This window comes from Ursus americanus, chromosome 5 (genome assembly GCF_024610735.1).
Source record: "Ursus americanus isolate L20-20 chromosome 5, mUrsAme1.1.p, whole genome shotgun sequence".
Taxonomy (NCBI): Eukaryota; Metazoa; Chordata; class Mammalia; order Carnivora; family Ursidae; genus Ursus; species Ursus americanus.
In genome coordinates this window covers 60308889-60322391 of record NC_142131.1, presented here as the reverse complement: position 1 = coordinate 60322391, position 13503 = coordinate 60308889, and the positions used below count along the sequence as shown (strand labels likewise).

At 47.2% G+C, this 13503-nt stretch overlaps 1 protein-coding gene across 10 annotated transcripts in view; it reads right to left on the bottom strand.

The window, feature by feature from the left end:
• Window positions 1–13503, bottom strand: part of LOC148110129 (interleukin-3-like) — a 194441-nt gene that overhangs the window by 6764 nt on the left and 174174 nt on the right. For 5 of the 10 annotated variants that reach the window (XM_087862306.1, XM_087862304.1, XM_087862307.1 and 2 more), the window contains 5 exons: window positions 10329–10425; window positions 10200–10235; window positions 9555–9665; window positions 9201–9236; window positions 7414–9117 (listed from right to left, as the gene is read on the bottom strand). In XM_087862306.1, coding sequence (XP_087718432.1) covers window positions 8980–9117; window positions 9201–9236; window positions 9555–9665; window positions 10200–10235; window positions 10329–10425 — 418 coding nt within the window. In that variant the 3' untranslated portion in view covers window positions 7414–8979. Of the gene's footprint in view, window positions 1–1536; window positions 9118–9200; window positions 9237–9554; window positions 9666–10199; window positions 10236–10328; window positions 10426–13503 lie in introns of those variants that run through there. The other 5 variants (XR_015724579.1, XM_087862310.1, XM_087862311.1 and 2 more) reach the window with 5 other exon arrangements.

Sequence of the window (13503 nt, the reverse complement as noted above, 5' to 3'; positions counted from 1 at the left end):
ACATATATTAGAAAAGATTGAAGAGTGAAAAATAACAAATGACGCATCCATCTCAAGAACGCCAACAAAGAACGGCAAAATAAATCCAAAGAAAATGCATGAAAGGAAATAATAGAGAGCAAACAGTAATGAAATAGAAAATGAACGTACAATAGAAAGGATTAACAAAAGTGAAAGCTGGTTTTTTGAAAAGACGAAAACAATTTACAAACTTCTAGTGAAATAATAAAGAAAGTAGAGAGAAGAATTAATAACCAATATCAGGGCGGTCACCACTGATGCTGCAAACATTAAAAAGATAAGATCATATTTTGAAAAGTCATATGTTAACATAATTTAGAAAAAGTAGACAAATCTGTATACAATTATAACCTCAAAATTGACTCAAGGAGAAACAGAAAACATGAGTAATCCTATAACCTATAAAATAACAGATTCAGGGGTGCCCAGGTGGCTCAGTTGGTTAAGCGTCTGACTTTGGCTCAGGTCATGATCTCAGGTCCTGGGATCAAGCCCTGAGTTGAGCTCCCCACTCAGCGGGGAGTCTGCTTCTCCCTCTCCCTCTGCCCCTCTCCCTGCTCATGCTCTCTCACATAAATAAATAAAATCTAAAAAAGAATAAAATAACAGATCCAGTAAGAAATCTGACCCCAAATGGCTTCAGCAGTGAATTCTACCAAACATTCAAAGAAGACATAGTTTCAATCTTATACAAACTCTTATAGAAAATATAAAATGAGGAAACACTGCTGTGATACCAAAACCAGACAGACAGTATGAGAAGGCGGCATCAGAGTCATTCTTACTAGACTGATCATTTCCTTTATCATCCAAAACAGGGCACTTCTGAGAGTGAAAGGCAATACTATTAATAATGCTGCCAGGAAGACAAGTATAAACAGAAGTTATCCCAGGCGTATCAGGACATACATTTCCTTAAATCTCACTCTCAAACATAGATGCAAAAATCCAAAAAAAAAAAATTAGGATACACAAACTAGCAATATGTAAAAATTTTAAGAATATGTGATGACCATGTTGGGTTTGTCTGGAACATGAGTTATTTTAACATTAGAAAGTAAATTAATGTGATTCACCACATAGACAGATTAAAAAAGAAAAATACAAATGATCATCTCAAAATACGTGGAAAAATTTATTTGATAAAATCCACTCCCATTCATGATAAAAACCCTCAACAAACCTAGGAATACAAGGGACTTGCTTAATCTGATAAGGATATCTGCTGTACACTGAAAGGAAACTACATACTCAATGCTAGAACGATGAAATCTTTCCCTTTAGATCTATAACAAGACAATGATGCCTATCACTACTTTTATTTAACATTGTACAGAATGTCCTAGCCCACATAATAAACAAAAATAAAAGGCATAAAAGTTAGAAAAGTAGCAACAAAATGTCCCTATTCACAGATGATAAACTTGTATATATATATATATATATATAAAATCCAATAAGAGCTATAAATGAAGTTTTTAATATTGATAAGAGTTTATAAATTTTCTAGGGACAAAATCAATCTATAAAAACGAATCATGTTTCTCTACACAAGAAAATGACATTTATTAATATGAACTTTTAAAAAGATATTATTTTTTTGAAAGATTTTATTTATTTATTTGACAGAGAGAGAGAGACAGCCAGAGAGAGAGGGAACACAAGCAGGGGGAGTGGGAGAGGAAGAAGCAGGCTCCAGTGGAGGAGCCTGATGCAGGGCTCGATCCCATAATGCCGGGATCACGCCCTGAGCCGAAGGCAGATGCTTAACGACTGAGCCACCCAGGCGCCCCCAAAAGATATTATTTTTTTAAAGTATTTTATTTATTTATTTGACAGAAAGAGACAGTGAGAGAGGGAACACAAGCAAGGGGAGTGTGGGAGGGAGAAGCAGGCTTCCCACCGAGTAGGGAGCCCAATGCGGGCTTGATCCCAGGACCCTGGGATCATGACCTGAGCTGAAGGCAGACGCTTAACAGCTGAGCCACCCAGGCACCCCATGATTTATAGAATCAATGCAATCCCGAAGTCTCAGCAGTTTTGGTTGTGTGGTGGTGGTGTGTGTGTGTGGGGGGGAATTGACAAGCCAATTTAAAACTGTTGTGGATAAAGAATAGCCAAGACACTCCTAAGGAAAAGGACAAGGGAGAGAACTTGCTCTACCAGATACCAAGATGTATTATAAAGTTATAATATTTAAGACAGAGTGATATTGGTTCAAGAGGAAACAAATAGACCAATGGAATAGCATAAAACATCCAGGAAGAGACCCACATATATATACATATGTGTGTGTATGTATATATATACACACATATGCCCTTAAAATATGATAGAGATAGTGATGCAAATCAACAGGGAAAGGACAATCTTCTCAAAAAATGGTGCTGGGACAAATAGAGTATTAATATGGAAACAATCAAATCAGAGCCCTACCTCATGCAATCCCAGGTCAATTAAAGACAACAATGTGGAAAGCAAAACTATAAAGTTCTTACATAGTATATAAGAAAATCTCAGGGCCTTGAGGTGGAAAAGGAAGGAACTCCCAAGAAAATGCAAAAAGCACTACCCATAAAGAAAAGATCTGGCTACAGACAGCCCCCAATTTACAAAAGTTTGACTTAGGATTTCTCTACGTTATGATGGTGGAAAGTGATACACCTTCAGCAGAAACCATACTTCAAATTTCGACTTTGCATCTTTTCCAGGGATCGTGATGTACAGTAGGATACTCTCTCCTGATGCTGGGAAGTGGTAGCTCCCATTCATCTACCCCATCACGAGGGTAAACAACCAATATACACATTGCCATTCCGTTTTTCACTTTCAGGACAGTATTCAATAAATTACATGAGATATGCAATACTTTATTATAAAATAGGCTTTTCGTTAGATAATTTTTGCCCTACTGTAGGCTAACGTAAGTGTTTTGAGCATGTTTAAGGTAGGGTAGGCAAAGCTACAACATTTAGTAGGTTAGGTGTATAAAATGGTATTTTCAACTTATTATGGGTTTATCGGGATATAACCCCATCGTAGGTTGAGGAAGATGTGTATATTAAAACTAAGAACTTTGGTTCCTCAAAAGATACCATGGAGTGACGAGATAAGAAACCGAGCGAGAGAAGATATTTGCAACATGTATAATCCACAAACATTAGTATCCAGAATATTTAAAGAAATCCTGCAAATAAGAAAATTGCATAAAATCCCAGGAAAAAAATGGGCAAAATGTTGAATAGGGACTTCAGAATACAAGGAATCCAAAAGGTCGAAAAACATGTAATTAGTAATCAGGACAAGGCAAATTTAAACCACAGTGAGACATCACTTATGCCTCTCAGATTGGTATAAATTTAAAAAGCCTGACAATTTCAGAGAATATCACATGTTGGCAAGGACATGGAGCAGCAGGAATTCTCAAACACTGCTGGTGGGAATGTAAATTGTACGACATTGTGAAATTGTTTGTTATTATCTGGTGAAGATGAATATATTCCAAGACCCAGCAATTCCACACCTAGGATGTGTGTATACACACACAAAGCCACAAACTTTGTGGCTTAAAATTACACAGATTTTATTATCTGACACGTCTAGAGGTGAGAAGTTTTAAAATCAATGTATTGCAGGGCTGCATTCTTTCTGGAAGAATCTATTTCTTCAAATTTTTCAGCTTCTAGAAGCCTCCGAGCATTCCTTGCCCATGACTCTTTTCTCCACCTTTAAGGCCATTGGTGTAGCCTTGTCAAATCTTTCTCTCTATCTCTGACCCCTGCTTCCAGCGTCCCATCTCCTTCTGCAGCTCTTACCCTCCTGAATCCCTCTCATAACCCTTGTGATTCCATTGGGCCTACTCAGATAATTCAGGATAATCTTCCCATCTCAAAATCCTTAATCATCTCTGCAAAAGTAAGGTAACAAATTCACAGGTTCCAGGGATTAAGACATGGATATCTTGGTGGTGGTGGTGATGGAGGTTCATCTACTCTAATAAATATATGTGCACGTGCACCAGGATAATATTCATAGCAGATTTATTGTTTGCAATAAAAACTAGAAACAACTCGACTCCCTTCACTTAATGTTTAAAAGCAGGAGAAGCTAAATTATATTGTTTGGGAACACATATGAAGGTGACAAAACTAAAAGAAAACCAAGAAATTGATCATCATAAGAGAGGCTAATAGGTTATCATCCCCAAAGGGGAGGAAGCCATGATCAGAAGGCAAATGCGGGGAGAATTCTAGAGTTTGGGCAATGTTCTTTCCTTTGACGAGCACTGGTGATAAAGGGGATTGCTTTATAATTATTTGTTAAGCTGTGCGTACATGTTTTATACCCTTTTCTGTATGCATGCTCTATATTCCATTTTTAAATGTAAAACACAATAAAATCAACGAAATTTCTTGCACTTAAAATACTGGAAAACCAAAGAGAACTAGAAAAACTTTCAGAGTGAAGAGGGTTTGGCAAGATGGCAGAACCATGGTCTTTTCCACCAGCCTCTCTTCCTCCCACCTTGAGGGTAGTCTGTGGGAGATCTAAATTTACTTAGCCAACATTCCCAAATGTCAACTGTAAAGAGTAGAAATTTGCAAGGGGAACCCGGGGCTCTGCCAGATCCTGCTGTGAGCAACAGGTTGCCAGCCTCTAGAGCCGTCTTCATGGGGTGCTTCCACTGGCTTGGTACCCAGACTGCCTGGTGTCCAAGCCCAGGACTCCCAGACCCATCCCCCAGTCCCCACACAGGCCTCCTAGGGCACGGGGAGGAAGCTGATAGGGCTCACCATTTCCATCGGTACACACGCTCTCATAAACACAGAGAGGATGGTCTGTGTAGCCTGGCTATACAGGAAGGCAAGCAGTGCCCTATGGGGGGGGGGGGCGAGGAGGTTCAGACAGCTGTACGGTGGAGGGATCAGGAACTGAGTCTCAATACGAAGAGCCATTTACCAGGCTGGCAAGAAGCCAAGGGCCCCCAGGCTGAGGATGACCAGGGTGGAGAGAGCCCTGGGATTGGCGCTGGGAGAGCCCTGTTGCTACACTGACCAATCTGGGCCATGGGAGACTCAGGAAGTCTCTCAGGCTCTACTGAGAAAACACCCAGACTAGATTTTTTTTATTGTAGTAAAATATACATGGCATAAAATTTATCATCTCAAACACTTATAAGGGCACAGTATAGTGACATTAAGTACATTCATACTGCTGTGCAAACTTCACCACCACCCATCTCCAGAATTTTTTCATCATCCCAAAATGAAGGTTGGTACCCGTGAAACAATGACACCCCATTCTCCCCTACACACAGCTTCTGGCAATTATCCTTATATATTCTGTCTCTATAAATGGATTACTATTGGGGCGCCTGGGTGGTTCAGTCGGTTAAGCATCTGACTCCTGATTTCAGCTCAGGTCATGATCTCAGGGTTGCGAGAGGAAGCCCCACGTCTGGCTCTGCACTCAGCGGGGAGTCGGCTTCTCCCTCTCCCTCTGCCCCTCCCCCTGCTAGGGCGTGTGCATGCTCTCTCTCTCTCTCTCTCTCTCTAAATAAAATCTTAAAAAATTTTTGATTACTAAAAATATTTCATAAAGTGGAGTGCAATATTTATCCTTTTGTCTCTGGCTTTTTTCACTTAGCACAATGTCTTCAAGGTTCATCCACATGGCAGCATGTATCAGAATTCCCTTCTTTTTTAGGGCTGAACAATATTCCATTGTATGTATAGGCTGTATTTCATTTATCCATTCAGCTGTTGGTGGACACTTGGGGTGCTTTGGCTACTGTAACCAATGCTGCTGCTGTAGACTGTATGTTTTTGTCTCTCCCAAATTTGTGTGTTGAAATCTCATCCCCAGTGTTTGAGTATCTGGAAGTGGGACTTTTGGGAAGTGATGGTTATGAGGGCACAGATCTCATGAATGGGATTAGTGCCCTTACAAACGAGGCCCTAGAGAGCTCTCTTGCCTCTTCTTCCAAGTGAGGTTAGAGTGAAAAGATAGCCATCTATGAACCAGAAAAGAGCCCCTCATCTGACCCCAAATCTGTCAGCATCTTGATGTTGGCCTGCCCAGCCTCCAGAACTGTGAGAGAGAAATTTCTGTGCTTTTGTAGCCACTCAGTCTACAGCATTCTGTTATAGCCGCCAATATGGACAAAGATAGCTGTATGAATGCTAGCATACAAATCCAGACTAGATGTTTCAAAGTGAGGAACTAAGGCAATTGCAGTTAAAAAAAAAAAAAGGGTCATTAGAGAGGCCAGGACAATTAACTTACCAGGACTAGAGAGACCCAAGGCTCCAACTCCACTTCTAACCTGCTGTCTATAACCTTGTGGCAGGGACATCTGGGCGGAAATACAGTGCGGCACTCCAGGCCACAGGCCTCCTCAACTCACCCCAGCCTCGTGGAGCACCAGACTTGTTCACTGGAATGATAAGACTGAGACTCAGTAGTTAAATTGGAAAAAGTTCTCAGAGTTGAAAGAGTCTGCTGTAAACCTATGGGACCCAATACACAAGGAGGTGCTTGGAAAATGTTAGTGGTCAATAATCAGGCAAATGTTTTAACCTAAACTCCCACAAATTAGAGATAAGATACCTAAGAAGCCAAATACAGGGTCCTGTGTGCAGAGGGGAGGAGGGGACAGGGAGGTACAGGACCCACCGTTCAGGCACAGCACAGAGAGGGTAACAGTCCCGGAGCTAAAGAGCTGAAGCTCCCAAAAGAAGTGGCCAGAGGAGGCCCTGTGTGAGTCAGAGGGAGAAAGAGAGGAGAAAATGGGTGTACGCAAGCTGTCCTCTTGTCTCAGGGAACCTCCTCCTGCGTCGGTACCTGACAGATCTACAGAACAAGCTAGTCCAGGCATTTGAACTAGGAGGAAGACGCATGGAAGCAATGGGCTGGGTGAAGAGTGTGGAGGGGGCTTCACAGGGGTCACGAGCAGCAGGGGGGAGCGCGCTCTGACTGCCAGTGGCAGCAGAATGACTGGACCATGGAGGCGGGCATGCACAAAACGCCACTTGTACCTTTTTCAATCATTGCCTTCATCTGTGTCCCTTCCCACCAGCCATTCCTGACTCTGGTCAACTTCTTGAGCAGGTTCCCAAACTCAAGTCCTTTACAGTATAAAAGAAAATCGGGTGCAGGTTGGAGCCAGGGTGACACTCATTTCTCCCCGTCCCCCAGGCCAGCCAGTTCTGCCACAGAGAGCTGCCACGGTGGGGGTGGAGGCAGGCATGGCCGCATCTTTGTCTTCTCCCCTCCCTCTTCAGGACCCTTTCTTCCTTGGCCTATTGGAGCGAGGAGGATGGAAAGAGACCCTATCTCCTACCAGACGGGCACTGTTGTCATCCTCTTACCTGTTGCTGGTTTTCAGGCTGGACTTGTCCAGCTGCGAGGCTCTGTGTGGCAGGTGGGTCCCACAGGCATGTGTGTGCATCCTTTGGGATTCTGTGAAGGAACAGGCAGGAAACTGCTTACTCCACAGCTCCCCATTAAGGGCAAACCCCTGATTCTACCTCTTCTGAGCCCCCTGCTCCAGTCTCTGTGGTCATCCTATAGTCTCTTCCTGGGTTCCCCTGTAGCCTTCCTCCTTGAGCCTTTAAGCCCTTCTAACTTCTGGGTTTCCACTTAGGCCTTAGAAAACCATCCATTCTTGCTCCACACACTGTGGGAGGCCAGAAGGCTGCAAGGCACTCTGTCCCACTGGTTGTCTTCTTGGCTCAAAGAAGCATAAGCTTGGGTGCTGGTTGTCTTTTCTAGTACAACAGGTAAAATCCTATGCAGCATCCTGTTAAACTGACATTTTCTCTTGAGAAGGTAGTTTAGAATGAGCAAACGTCCTCTAGTTGACAGCTAACCAGGAAGAAGACAACATTTCATTTGCTTAGTGTCTGGCCATTAGAGTTGTGTTTTATTGAGTCTGAAAGGAGGGTTTTAGAATATAAAAAATGGGAGCCTATATCATGTCATGTGGCGTGGACTATATTCTTCTCATCCAGGTATGGCTCCCAGGAGGCAGAAAAGGACAAGAAGGGTGAGAAAGGACCAAAGGCTTAAATAGGAGTGAGGGGACTTTGAGAGTCTGGGATCCCAAAGTAGCAAGGATTACTCATTCCCTGTACTGGAAGAAGCCCTAAGGTTCCTCAGTGGGGATTTTCTTAGGAAGAAAACCAGGCTGTGTTTCTCCTGGGGCCTGGTCTAAGTGGGCTAACCATAAGTCACTGGAAGAGCAGCAACAGGAGGGTGCAGACAGGGAGGGGTCCAGATGCTCTGGCCACTGTGGGAAATAGGATGGCAGCTGCCTGGCCTGGGAGCTGTGGTGGGAATTCCAGAGGGCAGGTCTGGATCCAGATGCGGGGTGCACATGGGAATGATGAGAAGTAGACAGAGCAAAGAGGTGCTGGGAGGCAGATGTGAGTAGTGGGGAGAGGGATGAGTAGGGGCATGGGGCTGATGGTGGTGCCTGAGCCAGGGAGAAGAAAAAGACCTGGGTGAGCCCATGCAGGGGCTGGGACAGGGAATACCAGGGGGAGAAAAAAAGGACAGAATCCGGAAAAGAATCAAAACCACAGAATTAAAGAAATTAACTGCGGGTGTGGAAATTGCAACCCAAACCCAAATCAGACAGAGAAATCTGCTAGAAATGCAACACTGGGCACAAAGTAGCTCTTCATAAAATATTTATTTTTCACGGAGGAGAAGGAACCCATTTGAAATCTGAGGTACAAATGAAAATGGCTTCACATCCTCTCTGAGCTTTGCTCAGAGGCTCCTAAGAGGGCTCCATTATTAAAATAAATAACTCCATAATAGGGAGGACAATAAATAAATTGTTACATAAATAGGATTGTCAATGTGATCTGTGACAGAGTGGAGCTTTCACTGGAGTATCAAGGAGGAGGGCTGGAGACCCAACTCAGAGCCCTGGGCATGCAAAGGCCTGGACTAAGATTTTCTACACGAGGCTTTGAAAGTTTCTGGGCACTTCAGTAAGCCCAACAGGAACTCATCCAGGGCTTCCAAAAAGACTTTCAGCTTCCCCGAGAACTCATTAAAATCTTCTGCTTCGATGTACACTTCTCTCTTTGAAGAAATGAAAATTTTGGGTCAGGTGAGAAGGAGGTAGAGGGATGTGGCAGGTTCTATGTTCAGTCTGGGCAGCTTACCTGGGATATGGGCATGGGCAAGGTTTGCAGGAATTTCTGTGGACCAGAGACAAGAAGAGTCAGTTAGTCAGGACTTTGGGGAAAGCCTGGAAGGCAACAGGGGTCTCACTAGGAGCTGAAGGGCCTGTGTCCCCCTGCCGGTTACTATACCCAAGAAGGGACTAGGTGGCAGCTCTGTCCCCAGCCATGGAGGGGCGGGTGGCAGGAGAGGGGGTAGGAACTCGGGGGTGGGGGTGAAAATGCTGCTGCTCTTTGAGAAAAGGGCAAGAAAAGGCCATGTACTCCCACCCGGAGTGGCCTCCTTTGGGGTCCTGGAGACCCAGTGCCAGAGAGACTCTCCCCAACCTCACACACCTCCAGATCCTCCAGATTTTTACTGATGAATAAAGACTCATTAGAAGCAATGACGATCTCCTTTGAGATGTTCCGGAAGGCAGCCAGGTTAGCCATCAGAAGGCTATCATTCTGTAGGACAAAGAGCGATGAGGAAGGGCTCAGGAGCGGCTGTCCTTCTCATGGTCTTGGGTGTCATTCTTGCCTCCTTTCTGGGATGCCTTCACCGGCACCCTCCACCACCTCCACCAACTTTCCGCATCGGCGCCCCGTCCTGCCCCAGACCAGGAAGAACCCAGCCGCCCCAGGTGGTCATGGCACATTCTGGCAAAGCCCAGGCAAGGCAGGGCCTGTCCCACCACCTGGCTCCAGACGGGCTGCACCAGGAGCCTGGGTGAATGGAGAACTTCATGAACCAGCCACCAGAAGAACCTGAAGGGATGGAGGCCAGCTTTGGCAGTATAAAATTTTAGAATTCCCATACTAGGAAATAAACATCTACGACACAACCCCCACACGAGCCAAAGAAGAGGTTAATGAAAGGATCTGCACTTAAGATGCCAGATAAAAGAGTGAGGCCCAGTTGTGACCATCCAGGTGTGCCTGCCCCAAACACGCCCCAGCCCAGGGCAGGGAGACGGCGGGCCCCTGGGCCTGAGCTCTCACCTGCAGCTCCAGCCGCAGATTCATGTCTTCAGGTGTCTGCAGGGCGAAAAGAGAGAGAACCATGAGTGCCTCCGGCCTGAGACTGCCAGGCCGTGCCTGCCCACACCCAGGGTGTCGCCAGCTACTCACAGAGTGCACGTTCAGCTTCGAGCAGATCTCAGAGATGGTGCTCCAGTACCTGCAGCAGCCCTGAGCCTGGGCTCCAGGGACCGTTACGGGCACGGATCTGGGGAGGCCAAAGGGAAGGAAGATGAGGAGAAGCTGAAGGCAGAGGGATCTCCACATCTTGAGTTTCTGGGAGCTAAGGTGGTCCTCTCTGGCTGAAGGGAATCTAGAGTGGCCCGGCCTGTTTTCTCTTTTATAGACCCACTGGGGGGAATGGGGCGTGGGGCGAGGCGGGAAACGGGGTGGTGGGCGATGTTCAGAGAGGCCCCAGATGGGCTGATACCGTTTTCTGATAGGGAACCTCCATGACAAACGTATCAACTTATTCATCATTTTCTGGAACTCATGATCAGTAAAACTCGAAAAAACATTCTCAAAGGGTTTCACCTCACCTCACCAAGGAAGATAAGAGCTGCTGCCCACCGGACGGAGTGGGCAACCTGGCTCTGAGCTCACCTGGGCCTGCTTGTGCCCCTCCCCAGCCAGGATCTGGTCCTGCTGTACCCTGGACAGCTCTGACTCTCTGCCAGCCACTTTTCCTGGCCTCCCCTTCTCTGCCTGGCAACATCATCTCCATGGCTAGCTACCTGCATGAGGGCTCAACCACTTAGAAGAGCAGTTCATGAGACCCGGGAACACTGTGTTACTGGCATCTAAGTCACCCCACGGTTGGGGCAGCTTCATTGAGAATGGGGAGTGTGGGACTGAGGGTTCTGTACGTCTGTCCCTCACCTGGCCCCTGGCTTTACCAACATAATAGGAATGCATGTCCCAAATCTTTGTGTTTCACATGGGCAACAAGAGAGTGTTAAGCACTGAATGCACATACATTTTTAAATAACAAGAATGACATGGCTACCCGTTTACCAGGTATCAGAGCTGAGGCTAGGAGACTTGAGATTGACAGACAGAACGTCTGCACCCCCACACCCAGCTGTGCTTGGGAGCGCTTCCTCTGTAACATGTCTGGCTCTGTACCATCCTTCAGATGGCTTACCTTTCCCTTCCTCAGTCTTCCCTGATTGTCCAGGCAGAGGGAGGCCGCCCCATTTCCAGGCTTTCTCCTCATCAGGCTTATTATTCTAAACTGTGGTTTTCCATCTGTCGTCTCTGTGAGACTGGACTTGGGGAGGAGGTCCACTTGGCACAGACGGGCCCCCAGGAGGCCACATCCACGGCACGGGATAGAAAGCTGACGGTGCACAGGTTGAGGCTATGCGGGCCCTGGGTGAGAAGTGCAGAGCTGGGTGGGACAGGAGGCCAGACCTCCCTTTTCCTGGAGCTCTTTCTCCTCAGGTGAGCATGTGAAGCGTGATGGCACTGCTTGGCCAGCCAGGAGCCCGGAGCTGCCTTGTGTAGTGGCAAAACCACGCGGTATGGTCACGGCTACCAGCGGAAGCACAACTGAGGTCATGGGCAGACAGAATCTGACACAGGATGCCATAGAGAGGGTGTCAGGGGAGTTTGCCATGATGACTGAGGTCTGGGTCCCTGCTGGCAGTGGGCAGCCCAGAAAATTCCACCAGGCCTGTGAGGGTGAGAGGGGTGAGTAATAAGAAGGAGCAGATATGGATGGGTCCCCGTTGGATGGGCCCCAAGGGCCACAACCTTGATCACTGTGCCCCATTCTGAGTGAATCCAGACCACAGGTCTACAGGGACCCATCAGATGGGGCCCCGAGACCCACTCTGAAAGCCAGAGGGTCCCTTTTCTGCACACTCCAGTCAGCAGTCCTGGACTAGCTCTCCCACCCCAGCCCTAGCAGGGCCTCCCTTATGCCACCCGGGGCTGGGCACCCCCAGCTCATTTCCCTTTCTGATTGCAATCAGCCCAGCCTGCAGAGGAGACTTTCCCTAGGCTGGGCTGACGTAAATGCCAGGGGTAGTATCACTTTTTTACCGGAGGCCAGGCTTCTCTCAAGGGCTTGGGCATGACTATGGCCTGCAGGAGAAGGAGGGGGTTCCTGTGATTTGACTGGAATCAGCTCCTTTAGAGCCAAGGCAAACCTCAAAGGGGATTCCCAAAGGAGGTCCAGGCTCCTAGTTGCCAGGAGAGGTCGGAGAAGTGCTAGGGAGGACACCGGTTGTCTCCTCTAGCTGAGCAGCCCCCTCTGAAGCACGTTTCCTTTGTGGAATGTAACTCTGTTCCTTGCACAGGAATAAGCACTGGCTTGCACTCAAAGGGCCTCTCCAGGGGGACTGGGCCACTACCTCCTACCTGCCTTGCTCTGGCGTCCTGCTCCTTTCTCTGCCCACCATGGCCTCATGCCCCTGCCTCAGGGGCCCTCCACTTTGGACCAGAAAAGCTTTGGATTCTCCCAACCTCCTTGCCTTTTAAGCCCAGGCTGCCAGCCCCTTCAGGCCATCCCCAGGCAGTCAGCTCACAGACCCCCAACCAGATACCCTCCATGCCTCTGACCCCACCTCCCTAAACCTTCCGGAGCTGACTTTGCCTCCTATTTCAAATGGGTCACAGAAACCATTTTCTTCTCCTACCACCAAACAAGCGGACATAATCCATTACACCCTCCCTGCTGGATGGACTGTGCCCACCAGATGGCCTTTCCCTGAGCCCTCTGCTCAGGCGAGCATTTGACACCCAATGCTGAGAGCCCTCCCCGTGTGCCCCTTGGGCATCCACTGTGCTGGCCCACCGCCCAGCTGTCCAGGCCATTCTCAGCTCACCTCCAGCAGAGAGATCTCTGAGCTTCCCTGTCTGGAAAGATCCTTCTCTGACTCCTTGACTCCTCTGTCTGCCCCCATCTCTCCCCTTCCCTTCAGAATAAAACTTCAAAGCATCTACTACACTCTGTCCCACCTTCACTCATTCCTCAGCCCACCGCCACCAGCTTCTAACCTCACTGCACCCTAAAACTGCTCCCCCAGAGGTACCAGTGTCCTCTGGTGAAAAATTCCAGTGGCTACATCTTATCCTCACCATACTGTCCCCTTCCTGCCAGCCTGCGTCACCCCTTAATCGATTACTTTCTGGTGCTCAGCCTCCGGGGTCACACAGACCTGCTTGCATTCAATCCTGGCAACGTCACTTCCTAGCTTTGGGGAACTCAGCTTCCCTGAGCCTCAGTTTCTTTAGCTGTGAAATGGTGGCAATAACAGTACCTGCCCCATAGGCTCACTGT